The sequence below is a fragment of the Schistocerca nitens genome, chromosome 1 (assembly GCF_023898315.1).
Source record: "Schistocerca nitens isolate TAMUIC-IGC-003100 chromosome 1, iqSchNite1.1, whole genome shotgun sequence".
Classification (NCBI taxonomy): domain Eukaryota; kingdom Metazoa; phylum Arthropoda; class Insecta; order Orthoptera; family Acrididae; genus Schistocerca; species Schistocerca nitens.
The window spans coordinates 1,106,970,238-1,106,986,165 of record NC_064614.1 but is presented as its reverse complement, the minus strand read 5'-3'; the positions used below and the strand labels follow the sequence as shown (position 1 = coordinate 1,106,986,165).

General features: G+C 42.8%; 1 protein-coding gene across 1 annotated transcript in view; it reads left to right on the top strand.

Moving 5' to 3' along the window:
- The first annotated feature begins 2,145 nt into the window (after window positions 1-2,145).
- The window catches only part of LOC126238474 (uncharacterized), a 106,177-nt gene continuing 92,394 nt past the window's right edge, over window positions 2,146-15,928 (top strand). Inside the window, exon 1 of the mRNA XM_049947793.1 lies at window positions 2,146-2,403. Within this exon, the coding sequence (XP_049803750.1) occupies window positions 2,313-2,403 (91 nt within the window). The 5' untranslated portion in view covers window positions 2,146-2,312. The remainder of the gene's footprint in view (window positions 2,404-15,928) is intronic.

Below are 15,928 nucleotides of genomic sequence, written 5' to 3'. Positions count from 1 at the left end.
TCGAACTGACAAGTTTATCATCAGACGGCTGTTCACATGATTTGCAAGCTACACTTTACATAATCCTCAGTTTTCGATTTTTATTCTTCCAATGTGGCGAAATATTCTTGGTGTGTTGGTGCCATCGAAAATTCCGCCCGATTTTGTTGCGAAGTTGCAGGATTGTATTTTTCAAATACTCCAAAATATATGCAGCACTTATATAATTTGCCGGCCGCGGTGGTCTCGCGGTTCTAGGCGCGCAGTCCGGAACCGTGCGACTGCTACGGTCGCAGGTTCGAATCCTGCCTCGGGCATGGATGTGTGTGATGTCCTTAGGTTAGTTAGGTTTAAGTAGTTCTAAGTTCTAGGGGACTAATGACCACAGCAGTTGAGTCCCATAGTGCTCAGAGCCATTTGAACCATTTATATAATTTACACGTCACCATATTGTACAAAGCACCACACACACACACACACCGAAAAGTATTTGCCACATATGAAGTTGAAAAAAATTTGCGGACTTACAAAAAAAAAAAAAAAAAAAAAAAGATTGGAAATCTGCAATCTTTGTGTCAACTTCACATGTGGCAAATACTTTTTGGTGTGTGTGTGTGTGTGTGTGTGTGTGTGTGTGTGTGTGTGTGGTGCTTTGCACAATATGGTGACGTGCAAATTATATAAGTGGTGCATATGTTTTGGAATATTTGAAAAACACAATCCAGCAACTTCTCAACAAAATCGCGCGGAATTTTCGATGGCACCAACACACCAAGAATATTTCGCCACAGCGGAAGAATAAAAATCGAAAACTGACGATTATTAAAGTGTATGTTGCAAATCATGTGAACAGCCTTCTGATGATGAACTTGTCTGTTCGAAACCGGTTACTGCGCTATGTTTTATGCGGTAAGTTTTATGAATTTATTTGTAAAAGTATAGACAGTGAAAATTAAAATGTCCTGTGGTGCCTCTCCTTCTCGAAGTCGGCCCGTTTGACGTTCTACCCCCCTTCAATAGTATTTAAGCCTAGGGACCGATGACCTCAGCAGCTTGGTCCCATAGGGACTTGTTGTTGTTGTTGTTGTTGTTGTCTTCAGTCCTGAGACTGGTTTGATGCAGCTCTCCATGCTACTCTATCCTGTGCAAGCTTCTTCATCTCCCAATAAGTACTGTTGCCTACATCCTTCTGAATCTGTTTAGTGTATTCGTCTCTTGGTCTCTCTCTACGATTTTTACCCTCCACGCTGCCCTCCAATACTAAATTTGTGATCCCTTGATGCCTCAGAACATGTCCTACCAACCGTTCGCTTCTTCTTGTCAAGTTGTGCCACAAACTCCTCTTCTCCCCAATTCTATTCAATACCTCCTCATTAGTTATGTGATCTAACCATCTAATCTTCAGCATTCTTCTGTAGCACCACATTTCGAAAGCTTCTAATCTCTTCTTCTCCAAACTATTTATCGTCCACGTTTCACTTCCATACATGGCTACACTCCATACAAATACTTTCAGAAACGACTTCCTGACACTTAAATCTATACTCGATGTTAACAAATTCCTGCCGGCCGAAGTGGCCGCGCGGTTCTGGCGCTGCAGTCTGGAACCGCGAGACCGCTACGGTCGCAGGTTCGAATCCTGCCTCGGGCATGGATGTGTGTAATGTCCTTAGGTTAGTTAGGTTTAACTAGTTCTAAGTTCTAGGGGACTAATGACCTCAGCAGTTGAGTCCCATAGTGCTCAGAGCCATTTGAACCATTTGAACAAATTCCTCTTCTTCAGAAACGCTTTCCTTGCCATTGACAGTCTACATTTTATATCCTCTGTACTTCGACCATCATCAGTTATTTTGCTCCCCAACTAGCAAAACTCCTTTACTACTTTAAGTGTCTCATTTCCTAATCTAATTCCCTCAGCGTCACCCAACTTAGCACCACCGTATCAGCCGTCAGTAGGGATTGATATCGTATGTCATCGCGAAATACAGGAAGTCTGTCTCTACGTCTACCTACTGATTACCGAAGATATCGCAAGTAAATACGGTATATAGGAGCGTGACAGAGACTACTGTTGCGTCGCGCCGCCGGTGATCACCGCACACGGTTGGCTGTTATCGCGTCGCGTGCTGTGGGCGACGGCATTGAGACTGTGGAGTGCTGCACGCAACTGACGCGACAGAAAACACCTGCTCCACTGGGGGACGGCGGGCGACGCGGCACGCAGGCGCCGTGACGCAGACTCTGTGTCTCCGGCGTGATATCTGCGGCGTCGGTATTTAAGGCGGGGGCAGCGGGGCCGCGTGCATAGACGAGGTCTGTGTTCGTCGCCCGCCATGGCGCCTGCTGCCGCCAAAGTGTTTCTCTTCGCGTTCGTCACGTGCCTGCTGAGCGCCGCCGTCTCGGCCGTGGCTTACCACGACTGTGGTGAGTAGACTGGCACGCACTGTTAACACTACCAAGTCGGAGCGTGCGGAATTAGGTGGAACTCTGCGCGGGTAAGACAAACCGGAGGCCTACGCAAGAACCATTTACGCATCCATCCCGTCTTTACCCACATCCGCCGATGTTAAAATTTTGCGAACCATATAACCTATAGACTTAGAGAAAGCTTTGACAATGTTGAGTGGAATACTCTTTCAAATTCTGAAGATGGCAGGGGTAAAATACAGGGAGCGAAAGGCTATTTACAATTTGTAGAGAAACCAGATGGCAATTATAAGAGTTGAGGGACAGCAGTGGCTGGGAAGGGAGTGAGACAGGGTTGTAGCCTCTCCCCGATGTTACTCAATCTGTATATTGAGCAAGTAGTAAAGGAAACAAAAGAAAAATTCGGAGTAGGTATTAAAATCCATGGAGAAGAAGTAAAAACTTTGAGGTTCACCGATGACATTGTAATTCTGTCAGAGACAGCAAAGGACTTGAAAGAGCAGCTGAACGGAATGGACAGTGTCTTGAAACGAGGATATAAGATGAACATCAACAAAAGCAAAACGAGGATAATGGAATGTAGTCGAATTAAGTCGGGTGATGCTGAGGGAATCAGATAAGGAAATGAGACACTTAAAATAGTAAAGGAGTTTTGCTATTTGGGGAGCAAAATAACTGGTGATGGTCGAAGTAGAGAGGGTATAAGATGTAGACTGGCAATGGCAAGGAAAGCATTTCTGGAGAAGAGAAATTTGTTAACATCAAGTATAGATTTAAGAGTCAGGAAGTCGTTTCTGAAAGTATTTGTATGGAGTGTAGCCATGTATGGAAGTGAAACATGGACGATAACTAGTTTGGAAAAGAAGAGAATAAAACCATTCGAAATGTGGTGCTACAGAAGAATGCTGAAGATTAGATGGGTAGATCATATAACTAATGAGGTATTGAATAGGATTGGGGAGAAGAGAAGTTTGTGGCACAACTTGACTAGAAGAAGGGATCAGTTGGTAGGCTATGTTCTGAGGCATCAAGGGATCACCAATTTAGTATTGGCAGACAGCGTGGAGGGTAAAAATCGTAGAGGGAGACCAAGAGATGAATACACTAAGCAGATTCAGAAGGATGTAGGCTGCAGTAGGTACTGGGAGATGAAGAAGCTTGCACAGGATAGAGTAGCATGGAGAGCTGCATCAAACCAGTCTCAGGACTGAAGACCACAACAACAACAACATAACCTTTTCCGTGTGCGCAATTCTTTTAGCTGAATTTCCCCTAGCCTAAATCTTTGACAGCCCAAGTTGACGTTTCAGAAGCTGCGAAACAAAAACCAAGTTTTATTTCATAACAAGTTCCGGATCCTTTCACCCAAAGCCAAACACATTCTTGTTCATTTATTTTCCGATGATTCCGGGTCCTCAAAACAAAAGCCATGTTACTAGTAAAATAAGATGTTCCGATGTCACGATTAAAGACCTCGCAAACTTGAAATGTACGAAAAGCCATACCCTCTGTGCTATTGAAAGCCTCCAATCCAGGAACACCTTCAACGGTACTACCATCGTACCTAGTTTTAACTAGAGTCCCGCCGCACTAAAATCAAGTAGGGCCTTTAGTTATGTTTTGTTTATCACTTTAAGTACTTTATTTTTAATTTGTTTATGACTTTAAGTACTTTATTTTTAATTTAAAGTATATCTTTATAGGTATGTATTAGATTGTCTCTTCGTTATCTTTAAGATGGTGGTATTATCTTATTTTGTGATTTTGGAGACTTCGACACTTCTTACTAAAAGAAAAAAACAGTGACCCGTATATGTAATAAGTTTCCTTTAATTTACGTCTGTGGTCACAAACTTTTTGTTAACAGATTACCGGTATCGGTCTTCAGTGACCATCATCAGATCTGCAGCAAAAATGTGAAACATAAATACACTCGCAAACTGTATACAGCTTAAGAACAATACATAGGCCATAATGAAAAGTAGTACTGACAAAATTTACATTTGTGCGCTTTAAATATGAAGAGGAATCAAACGGCTTTGGGACCGCATTTATCTGATACTGGTCATTCCATAGGGAGCATTGAGAATTGTCTGCGTATTCTTCACAGAGTGGAAAAAGGCCGTGCTCTTAATTTGTTAGAGAAGTTTGAAATTTATAAAGCAAAAAATAGAGAAACAACTAAACTGCTTAACTGGCAAAATAATTTTGTGACCAATGCCTACTTTGCTTTATTTGACAATGTTTTACTCTAAATCACTGCATGCCTCTGTTAAATATAGTGTGTTGATAAGTTCAGCTAGTATTGAGTACATCACATATTTACTTAGTTTTCATACGTTTTACTCATGACTCTTGTATGTTCTTGTTCCTTCTCTATTCATTTCATAGACTGCATTAATCAGATAATGTGGATCATCCACTGTTAGGGAATTTTATCCGTTCTTGCAACGGAGCACCGCCCTCTGCCGGTCGCGTTCCTCCAACTACTTCCCGCCTGTGCGAAATTCTGGCGTTAGCGCTAACAGAGGGCGCTCATTATGTGCAGAACTATGTTTTCTTTCATTTGTGGCTTCCTTAGCGATTTGTTTAATATTACCCGGTGCACTAACAACGGTGTTTAATATTTATGTCATTATCTAGAATATTGGCACTAGAGCACATGTCAACCACTGTTTTTTAACTCTTCCTCTTTTTAACAATATTACTTTTGTCGTGTTCTTCTTTTTATTGCTTTTCATTAGTGTAATGCATTTTATACGGTATAAGCTTATTACAGACTTCAACTATTGTATCCCCCTTTATTTTCGCTGTTTGAATTAATTATTGAAAACTAGTGTATGCCGACATTAGTGACATCTGGTGGCTACTGTACGGTAGCTTGTTTTAAACAGTAGTACTACTGACAATATGACTCGTGCGTATGATGTTATTTACATGTATTTGACGATGCTGGTGCTGATTCCGCATTTGACGATGCCACTATGGCTGCAGTACATTAGGACTTGGTTTTTATGAAACAGGTATGCCTCTTCATATTTAAAGCGTGCAAATGTAAATTTTGTCAGTACTACTTCTCATTATGGTCTATGTATTGTTCTTAAGCTGTATACAGTTTGCGAGTGTATTTATGTTTTTCACATTTTTGCTGCAGATCTGATGATGGTCACTGAAGACCGATACCGGTAATCTGCTGACAAAAACTTTGTGACCACAGACGTAAATTAAAGGAAACTTATTACATATACGGGTCACTGTTTTTTTCTTTTAGTAAGAAGTGTCGAAGTCTCCAAAATCACAAAATGAGATAATACCACGTAAATTAAAGGAAACTTATTAAGTTGACGTCAAAAACGGTTCAAATGGCTCTGAGTACTATGGGACTTAACATCTGAGGTCATCAGTCCCCAAGACGTAGAACTACTTAAACCTAACTAACCTAAGGACATCACACACATCCATGCCCGAGGCAGGATTCGAACCTGCGACCGTAGCAGTCGCGCGGTTCCGGACTGAAGCGCCTAGAACAGCTCGGCCACCGCGGCCGGCAGTTGATGTTGTAATCGACATTCTATCGACTAAGAAAATAGAAGCCAATCGTGACCTATTTTAATCTCTATATATAAAAATGAATATCCTGACTGACTCAGTTACTGACCGATCCTCGCCCATCCCAAACCACTAACGAAAGAAATTTAATACTTGCAGAAGATGTTGATCTTGTACTACAGGCGTAATCTAAGAACAGATTTTTCGAAATTCCACCCCTAATGGTGTAAAATAGTTGATGAAATTTGAAATATGGAGAGGGTGTGGATCTTATACTGTAGGCATCGCTCAAGAAGCGATTGTTCGAAATTACACTCTGTAAGTAGGCTGTTTAGGTTTTTATGTTGGTAGCGCCACATAGCGCTCTGTATGAAAATCACTGACTGTGCTCTGTGCAGTCTGTGGCTGGATGGAATTGTTGGAATATTTGCTATTGTTGTGTTGGGCATCCGCGAACAGCGCGTAGCGTTGTGCAGTTGGAGGTGAGCCGCCAGCAGTGGTGGATGTGGGGAGAGATATGGCAGAATTTTGAGAGCGGACGATCTGGACGTGTGTCCGTCAGAAAAGGGAAATTTGTAAGACTGGATGTCATGAACTGATATATATATATATATATAATGACTTTTGAACACTATTAAGGTAAATACATTGTTTGTTCTCCATCAAACTCTTTCATTTGCTAACTATGCCTATCAGTAGTTAGTGCCTTCCGTAGTTAGAATCTTTTATTTATCTGACAGTATTGGCGCTCGCTGTATAGCAGTAGTTCGAATAACGAAGATTTTTGTAAGTGATTCATGAAAGGTATAGGTTATTGTTTGTCAGGGCCATCCTTTTGTGGGGATTATTGAAAGTCAGATTGCGTTTCGCTAAAAATATTGTGTGTCAGTTTAGTGATGATCACAATAAGTAAAGAGTGAAATGTCTGAGTACGTTCAGTTTTGCTCAGCTGTTTGAAAATCAAATAATGTAAGAGGTTTTCCAGCACTGTCATTTATAAATTTTTCTAAGGGGAAGTTACAACTCCTAAGGAGGTGAAACAGGAACTGAATGGCTTTTTGAAAATACGTCGCTATTAACGCAACTTGGAGCTAGAACTGCCAAATTTGTCATTTAGTTTCTCTGTCAGAAATAAAAAAATACGTGTTTCAGCACTTTTGGAAATTCAACCACCGAGGGGGTAAAATAGGGGATGAAAATTTTTATGAAACTATTTCATTAGATTAAAGGTAAATCTATGAAAATTAGTATTTCACTTCTCGGTTACATTTAAAGAAATTTGTGTTAGGGGATGAAGTTTCTATGGAGGTACCTACATAAGAACGCAAAAGGCATGATTAACAAAAGCCTTCAACTCCAGCTCCAGAATCATTTTTTGCTGGAAAGACCATGCTTCTTTGAGCTTATTTGGCGTGAAAATTTAGGTGTTGCAATTTGTAAACAAAATATGAATCCCATTAAATAAAAACAAAAAAAACTGTGTAGACCATAGACCGTACGCGAGCGAAGCAGTGGGCGTTAAGGTAGTACAAAATATTTACATGTATGTCTGAAAGAGCAGACACTGTTGACGATCCACAGTTGTACAAAAAACTCGAAATCAATTCGCTGAGTGCGAATTTCTTGATATCGGCTCTGTTGTGTATACTGTAGTGGACTACGATAAAAGGCTGCACACGGTGTGACATACGGAAATGTGCATCTGACCGGGGATCGTGTACGGATAGGCGACCACTAGCGATAAGCGAAAAATCCGGTTACGGATCCCGGTCCAGAGCAAATTTTCATGAATCACTACTGGGTATTAGGTCTACGCCTAATACAGCTGAATTCAGCGAATAAATTTCGAATAACAAAATAACCGTCATATCCAGGTAAGTTCTGTGAATAACACCTTTCTGTCCCAATTAATGAAGCAGCTGTTTGAAATTTTATGGAGAATAATTGCATAACATTCGGAAGTCAAATGATGCCGTGGCAGTAGTTGTCTTCACATGCTGTATAATGTTCGAAGCTAGTCGTATATTTCATTTATCAAATATTCATGAATTCACCACAATGTTAAATCATGTTAACTTGTACACTTGCCACTGTAACAAGCATTGCACTGTGTACTTGTTAACGCATTCACCGAAACAAAAATTAGTAACCTCAGTGCGCACGCACAGATGATTCGTCAAACCTTTATAGATGGCGCAGTAATCGAGTCACGCGCTCAACTGCGCGCGCAATGCCTCTACATGGGTATAAGACAATCAATGACACGTGTATTTTTCAAGCGGACTTTATATGTATATATGGAGAAATGTAAGGACGTGACAGAGTAGCAGAAAGGGGCAATCGCGTTTGGCCGTTCCTCTGGCCATACACTGTGTGATGATGTTGGATTTGTTGGTGTTTCGCGGCGGACTGTTCAACGTGTGTACAAGTTACAATGTTACATACGAGGGCGGTTCAGAAAGTAACCTCCGATTGGTCACAGTGCGGGTTGTGGGGGGAGTAGCGACGCCATCTGTGCGTTCACGCACTCAACAGGTCAGTCGGCATCAAGCCGTGGTCGAGTGAACGTAGTACCTGTGCTAGTTTAGTTTTTGTGGCAGTTTGAAATGTGTGCTGCAATAGAAAACCCCGCCAAATGTGAAGTGCGTGCTGTCATAAGGTTTTTTACAGCCAAAGGATATTCTGCAGCAGCTATTCATCGTGAGCTTTGTGCCGTGTACGGACCAAGAGTTATGAGTGAAGGAGTTGTCCGTGAATGCGTACGTTTATTTAAAAGTGGACGAGAAAACGTTCATGATGAAGAGAGGAGTGGTAGACCATCATTGGTGACTGACGAACTCGTTCAGACAGTTGATGCAAAAGTTCGTTAAAATCGACGTTTCTCAATGTCGGAGTTGTCTACTGGTTTTCCACAGATTTCTAAGACTCTCTTGTACGAGATAGTGACAGCAAGATTGGGTTACCGTAAGTTCTGTGCACGATGGGTGCCCAAAATTCTTACCGACCACCACAAAACTCAAAGCATGGCCTCTGCATTAGACTTTCTGTCACGTTATGAGGACGAAGGAGAACCATTGTTAAACAGAATCGTGACCGGTGACGAAACCTGGATTAAGTACGTGAACCCTGAGACAAAAGAACAATCAAAGATGTGGGCACATTCAAATTCGCCTACCAAACCAAGAAAAGCCTCGCAAGATTTTTCTGCCAGAAAACTGATGGCAACGGTGTTTTGGGATGCCAAAGGGGTGTTGTTGGTTGAATTCATGGAACGTGGTACGACCATTAATCAAGACGTGTACTGTGAAACAATAAAAAAGTTACGACGGGCTATACAGAACAAACGCCGTGGTATGCTGACTTCCGGTATCGTTTTTTTTGCACGATAACGCCCGTCCTCACTCTGATCGCAGAACAACGGCCCTTCTTGAGTCCTTCAAGTGGGACGTTATCAACCATGCACCTTACAGCCCAGACCTGGCGCCAAGTGATTATCACCTCTTCATGCATTTGAAGAAATGGCTCGGGTCACAGCGGTGTGATGACGACGAAGAGCTCAAAGATGCGGTCACAGGCTGGCTCCAGGCACAAGCGGGTGATTTTTATGCAGAAGGAATTTCAAAGCTTGTGAAGAGATACGATAAGTGCCTCAATTGCTATGGAGACTATGTAGAAAAATAGTGCAAAGATGTAGTTGTAAGATGTATATATTAAAATATTTTTATTTAACTTGGTGTATTTTTTTAAATCAACCGGAGGTTACTTTCTGAACGGCCCTCGTATAATCCGTCTTGACTGCATAAAATGTTTATTCACATGACCGGTTTCGATTCCTCTAGAACCATCTTCAGATCTGCAATTTCAGTTACAGGAGCAACCCGTCCGCGCACAGCAACCTTCACATGCTGCTGCGTCACGCAGCATGTGAAGGTTGCTGTGTGGACGGGTTATTCCTGTAACCGAAATTGCAGATCTGAAGATGGTTCTAGAGGAACCGAAACCGGTCATGTGAATAAACATTTTATGCAATCAAGCCGGATTATAACTAACATTGTAAAACCACTGATTGCGGTTATTCCATCAGACATTATGTTTGTTCTTGCAAAGTGTGTACAAGTAATGGTGCAACACAAGTGGCCGCGAAATACGACATCTGAATTGTGGTCGAAAAAAATTGAGAGAGGCTGGAGACGCGTTTCACGGCCTGCGAATAAAAATCGCTTTCAAACACGACAGAGATTCCTGCAGTCAGTGGATGAAGGTCGATACCAACCTGTTAGCGAAAGAACATTGCGACGGAAACTGCATACGATGAAATTTAGACTTTGCCACCTGGCAAAAGACCATTGCTCGCACAGAAACGTAATGACGACAATAGCAAAATTCATTGGGCTAGCAGACTATGTGACTGGTTTTCCGGACACTCCACAGCCGTACTACTTCTCGACTGGCCTGCAAAATCACCTGTCCCTCATAGGAAATCTATGAGGCATGTTGTAACAGTGGATAAAACTGCGTCGTCAGCATCCCTACATTTTGGTTGAACTGCGTGATCACATCCTCAGCGGGTGGCTTAACCTGTATACGACGTAATTGCTGAACCTTGTGTGACTCACTTGCTAACCGAATCCAAGCGGGCATTACGTCCAGTGGTGGATTTATACGATATTAAATGATGTTTGTAATTATTTCTCCAGGGGCGACTACTTTCTTGTCCGTTGAGCTCGTATGTAAGAGAAACGTTAGCAGATTCACTGATTTTATAATGAGCGCTATTTGCAAATCTCTGTAGCCGAGCGATCAGCGTGTCTGATTCTCAGACGCAAATGTCACTACTTTTTCTTCGATGAGAAGACTGGAACGAACTGCACTCAGCCTCGTCATGCCAAATGAGGAACTACTTGATTGAGAGGTAGCGGCTCCAAGCTCTTCAAAGCCAACGACGGCCGGGAGAGCGGTATCCTGGCCCAAGCGCCCCCCTCCCTCCCCATCCCTCCCGTACGGCATCCACGTGATGCCACAAAGCAGAAGATGACACGATCTCCGGTCAACATCCCTCGAGCCTTCAGCGCCTGATCACATAGTTTAGGCTAGTTTATCTGCCACGTACGTGGTACACAGAAATAGTCAAACCACGAAGTAAAGATTCCTATGTATGAAATATCCCACATAAAGATTATGCGAAAGAACTTGCTCCCCTTCTAGCAGTAGTTTATCGTAGATCGCTTGAGCAACGAAAGGTACCTAACGACTGGAAAAAAAAGCGCAGGTCATTCCCGTTTTTAAGAAAGACCGTATGACATATCCACACAATTATAGACCTATATCGTTGACGTCAATCTGTTGTAAAATTATGGAATATATTTTATGCTCAATAATTATGACGTTCTTGGGAAATAAACAACTCCTCTATAAAAATCAATATGGATTCCGCAAACAGAGATTCTGCGAAACTCAGCTCGCTCTGTTCCTCCATGACATCCACAGCGCAGTGGACAACGGTGCTCAGGCTGATGCCGTGTACCTTGTTTTCAGTAAGGCATTTGACACCGTCCCGTATTGCCGTTTAATGAAACAATACGAGCTTACGGAGTATCGAAGCAGACCTGCGATTGGATTCAAGACTTTCTTGCAGACAGAACTCAACACGTCGCTCTTAACGGAGCTAAATCTACAGATGTAAAAGTAATATCCGGACTACCACAGGGAAGTGTGAAAGGACCGTTGCTGTTCACAGTTTGATAAAGTAGAAAGCGTCGATGCTCTTTAAGGCTATTCGTAGATGAAGCAGTTGTTTATACCAAAGTAGAAACACCAGAAGATAGTAAGAATTTGCAGAACGACCTGCAGAGAACTGATGAATGGTGCAAACTCTGGCAGTTGACTTTGAACGTAAATAAATGTATCATATTGCGCATACATGGGAAAAGAAATCCACTACTGTGCAGCTACGCTATTGATGACAAACAGCTAGAGACAGCGTCTGCCGTAAAATATCTAGGAGTGACTATCCAGAGCCACCTTAAGTGGAATTGTATAAAACAGATAGTGGGAAAAGAATCTTAAGGAAATGTAACTCATCCACGAAAGAAGTGACTTATAAGGCGCTTATTCGACCTATTCTTGAGTAATGTTCATCTATCCGGGCTCCCTATCAGGTAGGACTGATAGAGGAGAGAGAGAGAAGATAAAACGAAGAGCTGCGCGTTTCATTACGGGATCGTTTAGCTGGCGAGAGAGCGTTACGGATTGTTCATCTATCTGGGCTCCATATCAGGTAGCACTGATAGAGGAGATAGAGAAGATACAACGAAGAGCGGCGCGTTTCATCACGGGATCGTTTAGTTGGTGAGAGAGCGTTACGGAGATGCTAAACAAACTCCACTGGCAGACGTTACAAGAGAGACGTTGCGCATCACGGAGAGATTTACTACTGAAATTTCGGAACAGCACTTTTCAGGAGGAGTCAGACAACATATTACTTCCTCCCACATACATCTCGCGTACTGTCCGCAGGGAGAAAATTCGAGAAAGTAGAGCCAATACAGAGGCTTGCCGACAATCATTTTTCCCACGCACTATTCGCAAGTGGAACAGGGTTGAAGGTATAAGATAATGGTACCGAAAGTATGGTGTAGATGAAAAGCCTACAGGTAGCTTTGCAGTAGCTCTCAACAACAGCATAAGCGATCTCCGTCAACGCAGACGTAACGAGTCAATCAGACGTAAGACAGCAGCTGGTAGGACGAAACCTAGGTGTACGTGTGAAACGTCCCCTTAGAAAAATTATAAATGACTGTGCTTAAACTGACACACAATATTTTTAGCGCAACGCAATCCGATTTTTAATAATCCCTACAAAAGAATGGCCCTGACTAACAATAACCTATACCTTTCATGAATCACTTACCTCACAAAAATCTTCATTACTCGAACTACTGCAATACAGCGAGCGCCAATACTGCCAGCTAAATAAAAGATTCTAACTACTGAAGGGACTAACTACTGATAGGCATAGTTAGCAAATGAAAGATTTTGATGAAGAACAAACAATGTATTTACCTTAATAGTGTTCAAAAGTCACATATATATATATATATATATATATATATATATATATATATATATATATATATATATCAGTTCATGACATCCAGTCTTACAAATTTACTGTCTCTGTTGGACACACGTCCAGATCATCCGCTCTCAAAACTCTGCCCTCTCTCTCCCCACATCCACCACTGCTGGCGGCTCACCTCCAACTGCGCAACGCTAAGCGCTGTTAACAGCCAACTGCCCAACACTACAATAGCAAATTCCAACAGTGCAAACTAACCACAGACTGCACACAGCACAACTCAGTGATTTTCATATAGAGCGCTACATGGCGTTACCAGCATAAAAACTTAAACAGCCAACTTACACGTGTAAGAGCGCGCAAAAGCAGGATGAATGCCCTTCTACGTGTCAAAATACATGTTTTACCTGGCGGGGAATCCCGCACGTGTATCTGGCACATTTTAGAAGTGCTGATTGCCTGGCTCTCAGCAGAGCTCCTAGAAACATAACCATTGTTAATTTTTACCTGTTATTATGACGGTCCCCTGAGAATCAATGTACTAACGAGATCACATTCGTTCTGCCGGCCGAAGTGGCCGTGCGGTTAAAGGCGCTGCAGTCTGGAACCGCAAGACCGCTACGGTCGCAGGTTCGAATCCTGCCTCGAGCATGGATGTTTGTGATGTCCTTAGGTTAGTTAGGTTTAACTAGTTCTAAGTTCTAGGGGACTAATGACCTCAGCAGTTGAGTCCCATAGTGCTCAGAGCCATTTTCACATTCGTTCTACAGGGAACAACAATCAGTTACTATCCTGTAAACGAATCGATGTGTCCAAAGGTAATTGTGTTCCACTGCCCACGTTGGACTCCAGCATTCCTTAAAGTTGACTCTTGAAAAACGTTTCACCACTATAACAACACACTGTCCAACTGTTGGCTTCAAGTACACTTAGGATCAAGAAATTTACAGGTGACGCATTTCTAAACCTTGGTTGTGGAAGGAGTTCGTCCCTGCAAAGCAATCTTTAAGCGACAGATATTTCTGAAGAGCCATATCGCTAGTTTCAATATGGAGACGACCTCACAACATCACATCTGAATAGGAATTCCAGGGAATGTATAAGTCGACTTGCGAAAAGCTTAAAGACATCTTCTCCACGTTTATCCTCGAATAAGATACTGCTAGAAAAAGGGACTGCTATTTTCATCAATAAATATTCTGGCATCTCATAAGTCCATGATTTGGGCTAATCGTAACAATGAAATACGAGGAGCACGAGATGTATATCTTACACTAAGTGTGTTACTATACAACGATTGCAGATGTGAGATACTGACAATACTACCACATGAAAAGGATATGAACAGATCCTACATATATCTCTGCAGACTATTATACACTGCTACAGTGAAAATTGTTTCTTAGTCTCCTTTAATGTACTTGCACTCTTCTTTCGAGAAAAGTGAATAAGTCCGCCACAAACGCTGCTCGCCTTTCGGTTTACAGACGGAATACACTGAAGAGCCAAAGAATCTGGTACACCTGCCTAATATAGTGTAGGGCCACCGCGAGCACGCAGAAGTGACGCAACACGACGTGGCAAGGACTCGACTAATGTTTGAAGTGGTGCTGGACGGAACTGATACCATAAATCCTGCAGGACTGTCTATGAATCCTTAAGAGTACGAGGGGGTTGAGATCTCTTCTGAACAGCACACTGCAAGGCATCCCAGATATTCTCAATAATGTTTGTCTGGGGAGTTTGCTCAAAAATGGCTCTGAGCACTATGGGACTCAACTGCTGTGGTCATCAGTCCCCTAGAACTTAGAACTACTTAAACTTAACTAACCTAAGGACATCACACACATCCATGCCCGAGGCAGGATTCGAACCTGTGACCGTAGCAGTCGCACGGTTCCGGACTGCGCGCCTAGAACCGCGAGACCACCGCGGCCGGCTGGGGAGTTTGCTGGACAGCGGAAGTGTTAAAACTCAGAAGAGTGTTCCTGGAGCCACTCTGTAGCAATTCTGGATGAAGGGGGAGTCGCATTGTCCTGCTGGAACTGCCCAAGTACATGAATGAATGCAGGTGATCAGACAGGATGGTTACGTACGTGTCATCTGTCAGAGTTGTATCTACATATATCAGGGGTCCCATATCTCTCCAAGTGCATACGCTCCACACAATTACAGACCCTTCACACGCTTGAGCAGTCCCCTGCTGGGATTCATGAAGTTATCTCCATACCAGTGTACGTCTATCCACTCGATACAATTTGAGACGAGACTCGTCAGACCAGGCAACATGTTTCCAGTCATCAAGAGTCCAACGTCGGTGTTGACGGGCCCAGGCGAGGCGTAAATCTTTGTGTCGCGCAGTCATCAGGGCTACACGAGTGGCCCTTCGGCTCCGAAAGCCCATATCGATGATGTTTCGTTGAATGGTTCGCACGCTGACACTTTTTGATGGCCCAGCATTGACATCGGCAGCAATTTGCGGAAGGGTTGCACTTACATTGAACGATTGTCTTCAGTCGTCGTTGGCCCCGCTCTTGCAGGATCTTTTCCCTGCCGCGGCGATCCCGGAGATTTGACGTTTTACCGGATTCCTGATATTCACGGTACACTCGTGAAATGGTCGTACAGGAAAATCCCCACTTCATCGCTACCTCGGAGATGCTGTGTCCCATCGCCCGTGCGCCGACTATAACACCATGTTCAAACTCACTTAAATCTTGATAACCTGCTATTGTAGCAGCAGTAAACGATCTAACAACTGCGCCAGACACTTGTTGCCTTACACAGGCATTGCCGATCGCAGCGCCATATTCTGCCTGTTTACTTTGTATTTGAATACGCATGCCTGTACCAGTTTCTTTTGCAGTCGAAGATCAGATCTCATTTAACCTGACC